This window comes from Crassostrea angulata, chromosome 1, assembly GCF_025612915.1.
Source record: "Crassostrea angulata isolate pt1a10 chromosome 1, ASM2561291v2, whole genome shotgun sequence".
Classification (NCBI taxonomy): Eukaryota; Metazoa; Mollusca; class Bivalvia; order Ostreida; family Ostreidae; genus Magallana; species Magallana angulata.
The window spans coordinates 26,088,646-26,104,031 of NC_069111.1; the positions used below are offsets into that span (position 1 = coordinate 26,088,646).

At 35.9% G+C, this 15,386-nt stretch overlaps 1 protein-coding gene across 1 annotated transcript; it reads left to right on the top strand.

Annotated features, from left to right (window-relative positions):
* The first annotated feature begins 1,760 nt into the window (after positions 1-1,760).
* LOC128191877 (uncharacterized) lies at positions 1,761-7,082 on the top strand. Its single transcript, XM_052864229.1, has 2 exons — positions 1,761-1,984; positions 3,077-7,082. Exons 1-2 carry the CDS (start codon positions 1,761-1,763, stop codon positions 7,080-7,082), a joined length of 4,230 nt encoding a protein of 1,409 aa, XP_052720189.1.
* Positions 7,083-15,386: the final 8,304 nt, after the last annotated feature.

The following is a 15,386-nucleotide window of genomic DNA, read 5'->3' on the forward strand; positions in this document are numbered from 1 at the left end:
ACCTTGTCCGATGTCCTTAAACAACTTAAACAACCTTCGTTTTCATTGTGAACAGTTTCATGGGACGGATATTAACTTTTCCTCTTCTACTCTGTCAATCCTATTCTGCATTCCATTGTTTCAGTTCTTGGGAGGTTCAGGGATTCTAGAGATGGCACTGTCCTTTCCTTTTTCGTTCAGCAAGCTCCAACCTCTCCATCTGTAGACTCTTCTGGTCTCTGTACTTTTGATTTCAAATGCCATACTACTAGATATAGTTAAATCAGAGGTCTGAGGCTGTTTTAGCACATAAGAAGTTTCAGGAGTGATGGATAGCTGAAGGGATAGATTTGTTAGTGAGGGGATTGTAAAGTCTGATCAGCATTATGCTCTTACAGATTCCTTCCTATATGATGATGCCCTCAACAAGTGGTCCACAATGAAGACGAGGAGTATCTTGTGAAATTTTTGTTACTGTGACTGTTATTTTTTATTGGACTTTCATATACTTTCGAGTTTCTTGAGCAGTAAAATGTGCTAATGTGACTATTAATCGAAATATCATAGATTTTCTTGTTCACATTATCTATAAATCAATCGATATCATAGACTCTGTAATAACACTTTTTTGTAATATTTACATTTTCAACTGTCTTGTCTGTGGTAACAATATGAAGTCTTTAGCCCAATAATTTCATAAAACATGAGCGACACAAAATGGGTGTGTCTTAAAGCATAACCGAAAACGGCATTGGCTGCGCCGCGTAGTAATACACAGCATGCTACGTGAAAAAAATGTTGTTTCTAAAGAGTAGAAATTTGAAATGATATAAATATAAACAATAACGAATCATTCTTTGAATAGTGTGAGGTGTTAATTTCGGTCGGAGCGTGGTCAAATGTATCTTGAAGCCCCCTGGGCTTTATTGGATTTGACCACGCCCGACCAAAATTATATCCTCATAATAATCAAAGAATGATTCCTTATTCCTTAAATATTTACTTTTTTGTCATATGAGTGTGGTAAATAAATATCTATATTTGAGGAGGTATTTTTGTTTATATCGATAAGAGATCATTAAAATAGAATGAGCTTTGTTTTATTTGAGATATCATCATCTGTATACACCGTTGGTTAAATTCTGGGGGGGGGGGGGGGGATCTGCAAAAACAAATATACAGTTGGTAATTGGTGGGTGTATAAAGTGATAGTCAGATCTGCGGATATGCCGTGCAAGGTTGCGATACATCATTTTTTCTTGTTACGTTGGTAAACTTTGCTGTACTACGTACAGTAACTACATTCTTCTCTTTTTAGGTGACATGACTCACTCAGAAGACCTATTGAAATTGGTACTAGTATTCGTCCGTCGTCGTATGTAAACAACTGAACATCTCTTTTTTTTCTTCTTTTTTTTCCAAATTTTTAATCGCCCCTTCAATATCATTCTAAGTTTAATGCCAAAGTTGGGGAGCACTGGTATCATTAATCTAATTTTACAAATTGTCCTCCTATTACATATTGAAGAGACAGTTTTAAACAAGTATACATATAATGTTGGGAAATATCTTGCATGACGTCAAGGTGCATGTGACGTTGTGAGACATTGCTATTATGATGTCATCATAATATGACGTCATGGTAACGTGACAATAATTATGTTTATGTTCAATTAGTTTAGATAAACCAGTCAAAGTGTTCAGATGTGTTTTTATTCTATCTGACTCAAAGACCACTATACAATCGCGACATTTTGGTGCCGTGCCCAAACGGAGAGAATATGACTTCTAAACTTAGAGCAGTTCGTTCAGGACAAAGAAGTGCTGTTACAAGACTTTTGAAAAAATTGGAGGAATCATTTTTAGAGGAAAACAATACAGAGGATATAGAGACTATAGTATCAACACTAAAGGAGAAGCAAGAAATTCTTAGGAATCTAGATGACAGAATTCTAGAAGATACAGTTGAAGAGGATGTGGAAAAGGAAATCCTTGAGGCAGATGAGTACAAATTTAATATAGAGTCAAAAATTAAGAAAATCAAAAAACATCTCTTAGTACAAGGATCAACTTTAAATGCAACTGCCAGCAGTTACCAGTATTTGGATCGCAATGAAAATCTTCAAATCGAAAAGAATGCTCATTCGACGCATGATTTTTCTCAAAATTCATGTGTTCAGCAGACCGTTACAAGCCTCAATTTGAATCCAAACTCTAATTGTGGTGCTACTCACTCAGCAAACTCCCATAAGTTACCGAAACTCAATCTACCAATTTTTGAGGGAAATCTTCTTGAATGGCAAACATTTTGGGATTGTTACAATACAAGTATTCATGGGAACAACAGTTTATCTGATGTAGAAAAATTTAGCTACCTTCGGTCATTGTTGTGTGGAGAAGCACTTCGCGTTATCTCAGGATTTAGTTTGACCAATACAAACTACAGACAGGCAATAGATGTCTTATTTGAAAGATATGGGCAAAATCATAAAATCGTCAATGCGCACATACAGGCTCTTATCAACATACAACTACCAAAGTCTAATCCAGATTGTTTGAGAATTTTTTATGACAAAATGGAGTGCTGCATTAGAGGTTTGGAGTCCTTGGGCACTGACGAAACCACGTATGGGACGATTCTAACACCCATGATTTACAACAAGCTCCCAGCAGACATTCGGAAGAACATTACTCGGGACAAAGGAGATGACAACTGGGATTTAAACTCATTGAGGAGAGCAATAAAGAAGGAACTTTGCGTTCAGGATGCTTGAAATGCTAGCAATACAAGATCTAACCAAGAATCACAGGAGTTCATCCCAACTGCTAACTTTGTTACAGGAGCAAACCATAAGAAAACCATCAAGCAAGGAACTACGGTAAAGCAATGCTTGTTTTGTAATGGAAAACACTCGCCAACGGCTTGCCATGTCATCACTGATTATGAAGAAAGGATATCAATCGTCAAACAGAAGAAAGTCTGCTTTAATTGCTTTGGAAAACACAAAGTAAGCGAATGTCAGTCGCATTTCAAGTGTAGGAATTGCAAAAAGCTTCATCATACTAGTATTTGCCGCAATTCTCAATTCCCATGAAGTACTTCAGAGAGAGCTGTTAATGCCGAGAGCACACAATTCAAACAGCCACATCAACGAGAGCAGTCATTCCAGCTTCACTCTTCATCACATGTTAGAGCCAACACTGAAGTGCTGCTAAAAACTGCTGTGACACCAATTTGGTATAGAAATCAAGAAGTCAACTGCAATGTTTTGCTAGATGAAGGAGCTCAAAACTCATTTATAACTGAGGAGTTAGCACAGAAACTTGACATAAAATCAACGGGATCCATCACTCTAAAGATTTCAGCATTTGGAGACAAGAACAGTGAAGTTCGTAACCTAGAGAAAGCTAAAGTTCAACTAGAAACACAAACCCGAGAGAAAATTCCAATGGAGGTCATCATCATTCCAACAATAGCAGCTCCAATCTTCAACAGAGCACGTGTCAATATCAGGGAACTCTCATACCTAAAGGGATTGAAATTGGCACACCCAATCAGCTCAGATGAGCAGTTCCATATTTCAATGCTAATTGGTGCAGACTACTATTGGAGCATAGTAGGAGACAGAATCATCAGAGGAAATGGACCCACAGCGGTCGAATCAAAGGTTGGATATCTTATATCTGGACCTATCCACTCATCTGGAAAACAGCATTCAGGGATGTTCCATATTTTGGCAGATCATAAAGTGGAAGAGGTTGACCTGGAAAAATTCTGGAAAATTGAATCCATGGGAATTGATGATCACAGTGAAGAGATAAAAGGCAAGGAGAAACTCTTGAATTTTGCTGCTACATCAATCAATAAAGAGGATGGTCATTATGTTGCTAAAATCCCCTGGAAAGAAAACTCTCCCTGCTTACCTACAAACTACGAGATTGTGAAAAGAAGAACAGAAAATGTTATTCAGAGATTAGCAAAGGATCCAAAAATGTTAAAGCTGTACAGTGAGATAATACAGGATCAAGCAAACAAAGGCTTTATTGAGAAAGTTGAAGATCCAGAAAATTCAGAAAATAGAGTCCATTATATCCCTCATCACCCTGTGAAAAAGGACAGCACTACAACCCCGATTAGAATTGTGTACGATTGTAGCTGCAAGGAAAAAACTGGACATGTTAGTCTAAACGACTGCATTGAGCCATACTCCCCTGTGATGAATGACATCACGTCAATATTGACCAGATTCAGACTGAACAAGTTTGCAGTAACAGCAGATATTGAAAAGGCCTTCCTTCAAATTGAGCTTCACCAGAAAGACCGTGATGCAACACGATTCCTTTGGCTTAGCGATCCAGGTAATGCATCGAGTCCATTGACAACTTACCGCTTTCGATCTGTCCTGTTTGGAGCAACTTGTTCACCCTTTATCCTCAGCGCTACTCTGATGAAACATTTTCAAGAGAATGCAAATGAAACTTCATCTCTTCTTGAACAAAATCTCTATGTTGACAATGTTTTAGCCAGCTTCCAGAGTGAGGAAACAGCTATGAAATTCTACAAAGAATCAAGAACCTTACTTGCAGCAGGAGGTTTTAATCTTCGTTCCTGGAGCTCCAACAGTGAGATGCTACAAAACTTATCTAAAGCAGAAAAAACAGCGGATGAAGACTCTGTCGTTAAAGTTCTTGGAATGAAATGGAATCCACAAGAAGATACTCTTCAATATGCAAAGAATGATACTGGACAAAAGAAGTATCGTGTGACTACAAAGCGAGAAGTATTGAGAGAAACATCAAAGGTGTTTGATCCACTTGGATTATTAAGTCCTATTTCTGTGAAGGCAAAGATTTTCATGCAAGAGTTATGGAAAGCTAATTTGAAATGGGACGAAAAACTGCCTAAGTCTATGCAGACTACATGGAGAGAAATCTCATCAGAAATTTGTGATGCACTGGACATCAAAATAAACAGAAATAACAGTTCGTCAATAGATTCAAGGTGTGATTCATTGCACGTTTTCTCCGATGCAAGTCAGCAAGCATATGGTGCATGTGTCTATTTGTTATCAAAGAACAAGATAACATTACTTATGGCCAAAAATCGAGTGACACCAATCAAGCAGATCACACTTCCAAGACTAGAACTCATGGGAGCACTTATTGGAGCAAGATTGGGAAAACATGTAAAAGAAATAACAGGAGTTAACAAAATTTACTTTTGGTGTGACAGTCAAATTGTACTTCACTGGATCATTTCACAGAAAACGCCAAACAGATTTGTAGCAAACCGAGTAAATGAAATTAGGGAGATCAGCAAATCTTCAACATGGCAGTATTGTCCAACATACTGTAATCCTGCTGACTATCTCACACGAGGAATTGCCCTCAAGAAATTCAAAGAAGATACCCTCTGGTGGAATGGACCAGAATGGTTAATGGAACCCCAAAAATGGCCTGTATGGGATGGGCCAACAAAGGCAATATTATGTTCCACAAGCACAGAAGAAGAGAGTGATATGAGTCATCAAACGAAGGTTCAAGATACTGTAGACATCAAGACTGAAAGTATACAGTCAATATTGAAACTTGAAGATAAGAGTTCACTCATGATGTTAGTCAGAGTTCTTGCATACATAAGAAGATTCATTCACAACTGCAGACATTCTAGTGAAAAGAGAGCAGGATTTCTCAGTAAACAAGAGTTAGGTGAAGTTATTAGACTGCTCATACAAGATGCACAGAGAACAGAGTTTACAAAAGAAATGGAATATCTGAAACATCCATCTGGAAGGAAACCAACATTGATCCAGCAACTGAAACTGTTCCTCGATAACGAAGGATTTTTAAGGTGTGGAGGAAGAATTCACAATGCGCCTCTTATGGATAAAACAAAATTTCCATACCTTCTTCCAACATATCATCGATTGACGCATCTTATTATTGTTGATACACACAACAAACATGCCCATGCCAGTTTGAATTCAACAATTACCTTACTCCATGAACAATATTGGATACCGAGGATTCGACAACGTGTGAAAGGGATTCTTAGAGGATGTATCAGCTGTAGAAAGGTCATTGGAAAGTCTTATCAAGCTCCAGAACCCCCTCCGCTACCAAAGGACCGTCTACAGATGAAACCTCCATTTACCGTGACAGGCATAGATTTTGCAGGACCCCTTTATGTCAAGGATAAATTGGGAGAAAACTCTAAAGCATATATATGCCTTTTTACCTGTGCCTCAACTCGAGCCTTACACCTAGAGCTAGTACCAAACCTAACACAGAGCTCATTTCTTCTTGCATTCAGAAGATTTATCAGTAGGAGATCACTGCCTAGTATCATGATCTCAGATAATGCTACAACCTTTCAATCTGCATCCAAGGAAATCATTAGATCATCACATGCAGAAAACGTACATCAAAAACTTGCTGAATATGGAGTACAATGGAAATTCATTCCAAGTCGAGCTCCATGGTATGGTGGATGGTGGGAGAGACTCATTGGATTGACAAAGACTTCATTACTGAAAGTTCTTGGACGCTCAAAGATAAATATGGAGACTCTTCACACCGTAGTAACGGAAATAGAAGCGATGCTGAATGACAGACCACTGACTTACATTTCAACAGATCCGGAGGATTTGCAGCCACTTACACCATCTCAGTTGCTATATGGAAGAAGATTGACATCTCTACCCTATTTGGATGAAGAGGATACCAACAATGATTCTCTATTAAATCACGAGAAAGCTAATGAATTTATGAAACAACAAATTCAGCTCCTACAAAACTTCTGGAACAGATGGAAGACGGAATATCTTACTTCTCTGAGACAATATCATCGCAGAACAGGAACAACATGTAATAAGATCAAGATTGGAGATGTCGTCCAAGTCCATGATGACTTCACAAAACGTATCAACTGGAAAATTGCTCTAGTGGTGGACCTCACAACTGGCAGAGATGGACTCACAAGATCCGCACTTTTACGTCTTAGCAACGGAACCATAACAAACCGTCCCATTACGAAATTATATCCCTTGGAAGTGTGCGAATCAGAGCCAGAGTTGAGGAGAAGTCAAAGACTTTCTAATTAAATTTTTCAAACACAACGCGACCTATTATGAACTTTAAATATTTTTTAAATTGTGATTTTGTACATTTTGCGACCTAATATGAACGTTAATATTTTTTTTTGAATTGTGATTTTGTACATTTTGCGGCCCGGAGTATGTTGGGAAATATCTTGCATGACGTCAAGGTGCATGTGACGTTGTGAGACATTGCTATTATGATGTCATCATAATATGACGTCATGGTAACGTGACAATAATTATGTTTATGTTCAATTAGTTTAGATAAACCAGTCAAAGTGTTCAGATGTGTTTTTATTCTATCTGACTCAAAGACCACTATACAATCGCGACATTCTGTAATACATTCATACAATACACGTGTAGTGTGTTCTTCAAAAATTAAATGTCATCAAAATGGAAGTAACAATGGAACGATGTAGTGTATCTTAGGTAGCAAATAGAAATAATGTCACAGACTATTCTATCTAAGCAAAAATCACCCATCTTTTGGCAAAGTTAGAGCTATCCTTTTCACATATATATATATATTCTTTTGTAATGCAAGACTTCAGTTTTAGCCCCTTTAAAATATGGTATTTGATTGCAACATCTCTTTTTGTATATGTATCTTTTAGTGAGCATTAGAAATTTCAAGTATGGTTTTACTAGGAGGACTGGGTAAGCTATTCAACAAGTGTGTTATTTAAGGAATGATTAGTGTTTTTGTCACAATAAAGTTTTGTAATTCAAAGAATAGATAGTTTTGAATTCTTTGAATTGCAAAACTTTAATGTAACATTTTTCCTACTGTTATTTTACCTGCTGTTGTCAATGACCTTCTAGACCAACGAGATATCATACGCCTCATTTCCTGAATTTAATTTAAATATTTTAAGTCAATCGTTCTATCATTATCCAAATCATAACGATAAATAATATTTAATATTATATTCCGGACAAAAATGTTCAACTTGCACATTGTTCTTTAATTGACCAATTTTTATGCACACAGTCTTATCAAAGTTTGACTTTAGGCATGAAAACTTTGCAAACTAGTTTACAAGTGATAAAGCAGATTTTAGTAAATGCTGTGTTCCATCTAAAACTTTAACTGATCTTTAACATCATCTTGAAAACTGCTTTGCTAATTCTTTCCAAATGTGTCATGATGCATGTTTAAGTATCACTCACATTACCCAGCGATGGGGTGTACGATGTGCTACCGGTGAGTTTTTAGATGAAAATAGCGTGGATGCTGGTCAGACATCCATAGTAAACGGACGGTGACTGAGATCATCGGGCACATCGGTGGAAGTCATCGGAAGAAAATAAGAAGTAAACTCTTGTCCTACTTGTCCTACAGAAATAGACGGATGTAAGGAAAGAGGTTGATAGCTCGTTAACACGATTCATAGAGCATAAAGAATTCAAATTATATCCATTCTCCATGGCGAATAAGAGTGAATGATTGGGTATTGAAAATACTTTGTGATAGGAAATTTTAAAAATTCCCGCCGGTAATGTCTTACCTACCTCTCCCCAACCCCCACTCCAGGGGGAAAGAAGGTCTTCCCAAATGACGTTCAATTAAAAATAATGGAAGATTGTCTTTCTGATCAACAAAGCTAAAATTTGGACTAGGTTCATTAACTTCGCTTATTTGCTATGGGCCTTCAAATGGGAGGTAAATCTGTACATCTGAGAATGAAAAGACTCCTGTATAGGCATGTCTATTGTTTAAAGCATAAATCAGTTTATTGGATTTTTCATAACAATTTATTTTATGGCTTAAAGTAATTAGGAATTGATAACATAAAACATTAACTGCTATACAATGTGCAATGAAAATCTTTCACGCCTTCTTTTCGCTTAAAAAGTCTGATTAGCTAATGAGTAAATGAAGAAACAATAAAAAAACAATTTTTTTCTCTTAAAATAACGATATGAATTTATTCTTTTTAATGAAATAAAAAAAAATACTCTAGCTTATACATACATTGAGTATATTTGAATTTCTGTCTTTTAACTCGAATTTTCTTTGACTTTTTTTTTACCTTATTTTCCACGTTCGTGTGTCAAATGGTGGCAGTTGGAGTTGTGCGATGTATTCAAAAAACACAGAACCGAACGACCTTAAAGTTCTAAGACTGTCACAGTTACCACGTGCATTGTTTATATTGTAGCTTACTTTTTTACATTTTAGGCGATTTGTGCATTTTTTGCTAGATCAATGCATGTACCCAATGAATTAATTACTTTTACCTTTTCAAATCACTGCATTTATTAACAGATAAGAACTTTTAACTAAAGGAGAAAAGAAAACGACAAACGCATCGAGGAATGCAATATTATATGGTAAAATAATGAAAAATACAATTGAATTATAGACATTTAAAAAAGAAACGGTAGGAAAACTGTTCAGTAAAAATGTACACAAAAAAATGGGTCGACATAAAAGATAGTATAATGGCTTACATTGTACGTGTTGATATGACGCACTGTTCTAGATATCATTTATTGGACGCGTCAGCACTTCAAGTATTTATCATACTGTACAATTAAGTAAGAACACAACATGAGTTAAAATATCTTTTTCTTTTTTTTCCTTTCTTTTTTAATACTTTTTACAACTTGTACATGTAATTGTATAAATTGTATATGTTTAGTAAAGATTTCCAAGGATGAAAACAAATTTTCTATGTAAATAGTTTAGGTGGTGTTTTTTTTTTGGGGGGGGGGGGGGGTGAGGAACCAAAAATGCTCAAGTAGAAATATCCGTTTAAAAGTACATTGTATGTATGTTCACCTCCAGATTACTATGGTCCGCTTAAAGCTTCCGGAAACTGACACCATAATGGTAACTGAGACACTTTTGTTTAGCATACAATCAGATGTTCATGAGCTTCAGAGATGGTATCACAATACATACTCTGATTTTCCCGGATGTCTACACGCTATCGCCTTCTATCCTTCTATCCAACTTTTTATTTCCTTACGAAACAGCGAATCGAAAATCAGGTAAATAAATACATTGCAGGAATGAACCACGACATAGCTTCTTCGTAGAAAAAGGTGAAGATTGAAAGTACTGTAATTCAAATTCTCCCAAAACTTTAGATCGATAGATTCGTAGACCACAAGGGATCTAGAAGGAACGTACGAAATGAGTCCTAGCAAAAGAATGGTCATGAACGTGAAGGCTATTGTATGCTCTACTTTTTGAGCTTCGGTACGACCACTAGACGAAGCATTGGCGTGTTGATTGCGTGATAATTCATGTGTTGGATTCTCGAAATTCGATATAGTTGATACAGGCAGAGTGCCCGAAGCAGTGCTTTCGTTCTTCTCTTCGCGAACGCCTTTCATAGTTTTATAAATTTTTATAAAAACGACAATATAGATGGCAATAATAGCGACAACATTTAACAAAGACATTATTAAACCTATACCTTGGTAAACAAGCAAACCTTTTACATTTGTTGTCGTCTGCTCACAGACAAACACTGTGGTGTTATATTCAGTTATAACTTTTTCATTGATGCCGTAAAAGTAAAGAGTTGGTGAAAAGAATGCAAATGAAAATCCAGCTAATATAAGAATACACCATTTTCGCCAATCCCGTTTCATCTGCCATTTAAAAGGTTTGCATATTTTCCGATATCTTTGAACAGCAATTACGGTCCATAGAAATAACGAAATGTTGATGAATGCGTAGCTGAGAAAATACAAACATTTACAAACGATTGGTCCGGGAAAAATGAACTTCATCAAATTTTTCAGCAGATTCAATGCAGAGGTCGAGATTAAAGTTCCAAGGTCAGAAACTGCCAACGGACCTATATAGCACCGACCATCGGAACGCGGGAAACGGAATTCGTACACATAGATAACCAGAGAGTTTCCAAGTATCCCAACTATGAGAAGAATCACAATCACAACTGTATTTGGTAAAGATTTCGTAGAGAAAGCTTCATTAAGTTCAGTGAGGTTATCCATCGTTTAGATAAGCAAGTCTTTCGTAAGTTCAGAAATAGAAATGTTATGAAGACAAGTCTTTCGTTTTAACATTCAGTCTGTTTAATCTTCTGGGTGGTTTTGTTTTTTGTTTTTTGATGTTGCTGTATAATACATGTACATATACAATAAATTGTAAGTGATCAACCGGATACATCTGAAAGTGTGTCGACATTTCTCTTCCGTTTTAATCGATAATGTAAGGATTCAAAATAAAAATCGGAAAACCCTATGTTATCATATATATCTTAAAAAAAACCCTTTTTTCAATCCAAAAAAATAATGAAAGTTCAATACCAGTGCAAAAAATTGTGAAAAACTTAGTAGTTAATAAATAATATAGAACAATTGCTGTTCTTGAGGTCAATACGTTATTAAGCTAACCGAGAAGTATAATATTCACCGAGCCGAAGGCTGTGTCATTTTGTAAATTCTGAATGCATGGGGGGGGGGGGGGGGACTCCTGCAGACTTGCGTCTATCGTTAACCATTTAATATGACATTACAATCAAAGTTATTGAAAAAGAATTATTGGTTTAAACCAGCCAAGAACAAATTAATGCATTTAGTAGGTGCATATAAATGATGTCAACAAATAAAGGAAAATTCATATATAAAGCCATTGTGTTTAGAAATGATTTGAACATGCATATAATGTGTCATTTGCTGATTTGCTTAAGCTTATTTTCTTAATATGACTACATGCGTCTATCGTTAACCATTTAATATGACATTACAATCAAAGTTATTGAAAAAGAATTATTGGTTTAAACCAGCCAAGAACAAATTAATGCATTTAGTAGGTGCATATAAATGATGTCAACAAATAAAGGAAAATTCATATATAAAGCCATTGTGTTTAGAAATGATTTGAACATGCATATAATGTGTCATTTGCTGATTTGCTTAAGCTTATTTTCTTAATATGACTACATGTAATTGTATATGATATATATTCATTAGAACCAGCCAACATTTCAAAATGACTCAACTTTTTCTTCAACTCAGATCTTTAAAAAGAGCATAAATTTGAGGTCAGTGCTCCTTCTTGATGCTGAAAATTGACTTGAGGTAAGTTGGTGACGGCGGGGCCTGATCGTCCATATTTGTTTGGATTTTTCCAATATAGCAAGCGCAAGTAGAATAATGACCCCCGTAGAAAAATGACCGGGGGTCATTTTTCGAGGTAGAATAATGACCCCTGGTCATTATTCTACGTAGAAAAATGACCCTTTTGCCTGAAGAATAAGTGTCATTTTCATAAAAATGAGCACACTTTACATGAAGAATAATTGTAGAATATTGACCCCCTTCTGATTAAAAGTTTTTTTTATCCATAATTGATTTCCGTATGAAAGAGCTTTAACTTATGTAGTTTATTTTACGTATGACCATCACCTCCATCTTTCGATAGATAATACAATGTATATAAACAAAACAAGACATGGTATATGTAGCTCTTTGTCACCAGCGTGACTTAAATTGTTACATAACATTGTAACACATTGCGTAAAATTATATTAAATTATATTACGTAATACTACAATTGAATTTTAATTGAATTATGTCACAATTCCGCATTTGATCTTAATATGATGTAACTATAATTAATTTCCGAATAGTGATTAATATTAATATACAAATATGAATTTTATTAATTGGCTGTATTGAGAAACTGAAATCGAAAATTGGTTACGTAATATCGTCAAACAAATTCCTTGTGGTCTGAAAACGCCAAGGACTTGATTAAACGTATTAATCAAGTTCAGACCTCAAGGAAAAATAAAAGGAGGAAGAAATACTTGTGGGAAAGAGCAAACTCATAGCTAATGGGATAAACATATACCCTCGCTATTTCAATATTAAACAAAGAGAGTCGCTAGAATTCCCGCGTTTAATTTCATTGGTCAAATGATGACACCAACATTACGTGACCAAACAGAGCACTCTCTTCTTCATTTAAAAGTGCGATAACTCGTAGTGCGAAAAATTGTAAAATCAATATACATAAAGCATTTTAAGTAAACTTAAAATTCCTTTAATGATAATTTTTTATTATTTGTGAAGTAGTCTTTGCAATATTATAAATTTTACTGCAGTTTACAGAAAGCAACAGAAATTATAATTCATATTCAAATAAACTTAAAGTGAAAGAAGGGATACAGTATATCTTAAAAAATAAAAATCCGGGGGGGGGGGGGGGGGGGGGAGTACACCTATACTTCCAAAAGAAAAAAAAATTACCCAAATTTTTTTCCCAAAATCATGAAATTCCTAATCCGTGGGGGGAGGGGGCTAGTATGCTTCTGAATCCAACTTCTCAATCTTTCAAGGTATATTTAGGAACAATAATCTTTCCTGCGAGAAAAAGTGGGGGGGGGGGGGGCTGAACCCTCTTTCATGCTATGTTTCTAATGGTTAGGTATAACTTGCAAAAAAAGTGGGGGGGGGGGGGGGGGGGGAGCTAAGCCCCCCCCCCTAGCATCCCCGGTTCCGACGCCTATGAAGCTAACGGCCAATAAGGAAAAGCGTCAAAGTACTGAGAATACTCGAACAGAAATACATTTTACTTTACAATCGGCATAATTTAATTAATATCAGGATGATTAATGCGTCAATTGTTTGTAGGAGCATTGACAACTTTGGAGGCAGTACCACCTGGTGGTATCCGTACAGCCCAAATTCGAGACCTGGAAATAATAGTCCTATAGGTCTCCTGCACTGCCCAGTAATTCGTTTGATGTACACTTTAAAGAAAGGGAGATAACGGTCCACCATTTACAACGATATTGTCGTGAAGAGTTAAAAAATGATAAAGTTCTAGTTAGCTAAATGGACACGTTTAGATATGATAGAAACCCACAGACCCTTGTTATAAATATTAAGAAACTTCCTCTACTTAACGCGTGTGTTTCTGAGTTCGTGTGATCAACATCAAGGGGGATATAAACCCCTAAAATGAGCCCGAACAAGCCAGTAGTGAAAGAAAATATCAAAAAATGACAAAACCCTTAACAATAAAAATTGTTCTGCGAGACACAGTATAGGTCAATGCACAACATCAATAACGAGGACAAAGACGTTGAAAATATCGTAAATTTTGCTGCCAAATAATGCCAATACCGTATCTTGTTCTTAATAAAGATGCTTGTACTGACAAATACACTCTTGAAAAAAACACGTGATCATCTTTTTTGTACACGTGTTTACAATAGTTATAAAATATACATGTAGTAATGAGGATCCCTTTTAGGGATAAACATATGTGAATATAATTTTCCCCATTTAAAGCACTAATAAAGATACATGCATATTTGAAGACTTTTTTCTGAGAAACAATACTATTTGATACAAATAGATTGTACGGCTATTTGTTGTGGATCATTTTTTGTTCTTTTACCACAGGTAGATGTTTTAATAATGTACGTAAGAGTAAACATGATAATCTAAACAACAAGTTCATCACAATGGACTGAATAGCTAGCTAAAATTTTATTATCAAGACTGTTTAATTAAAGTGAATTTTGTAAAGTTTCGTCAAGGCTAATAGACATAAGGTCAAGGCTAATAGACACAAGATCAAGGCTAGTAGACATAAGGTCAATGCTAGTACATACGGTCAATGCTAGTGGACAGAAAGACAAGACTAATAGACAAAAGATCAAGGCTAGTAGACATAAGGACAAGGCTAGTAGACATAATGACAAGGCTAATAGACAAAGGTCAAGGCTAATAGACATAAGGTCAAGGCGAATAGACACAAGGTGAAGGCTAGTAGACATAAGGTCAAGGCTAGTAGACATAATGTCAATGCTATTGGACATAAGGACAAGGCTAATAGACATTAGATCAAGGCTAATAGACATAAGGTCAAGGCTTGATAGACATAAGGTCAAGGCTAGTGGACGTAAGGTCAGGGTTAGATAAAACTGTTAAAATAGGCAGACTTGTCTAGCTAGTACACAGAATAAATAATATCAACCCTGAGTAAGTAAGCAGAAATGACAATTGGTAATATATGTACTATATGTTCTACCTGGTAATTAAGTCATGAATGGACATTCTGTTTAGCAGAAGGCATTGGCAATTGTGTAATAAGACCTACTTTGGCTTTCTCCTTCAGCTTTGTTATCATGACAATGATTGGTGACTTTTCTATCCAGACCTCCAGAAGTCTACGATGGTGTGAGACATGAGGCCCTATGTGGCGATGTACGCCGCCTTCTCTTCCCCTTCATAGCCCTACAACTCAACATTATACAATCTCTGCCAAGCTGTTACATACTTCATTCTGCATGTATTATGAAAATG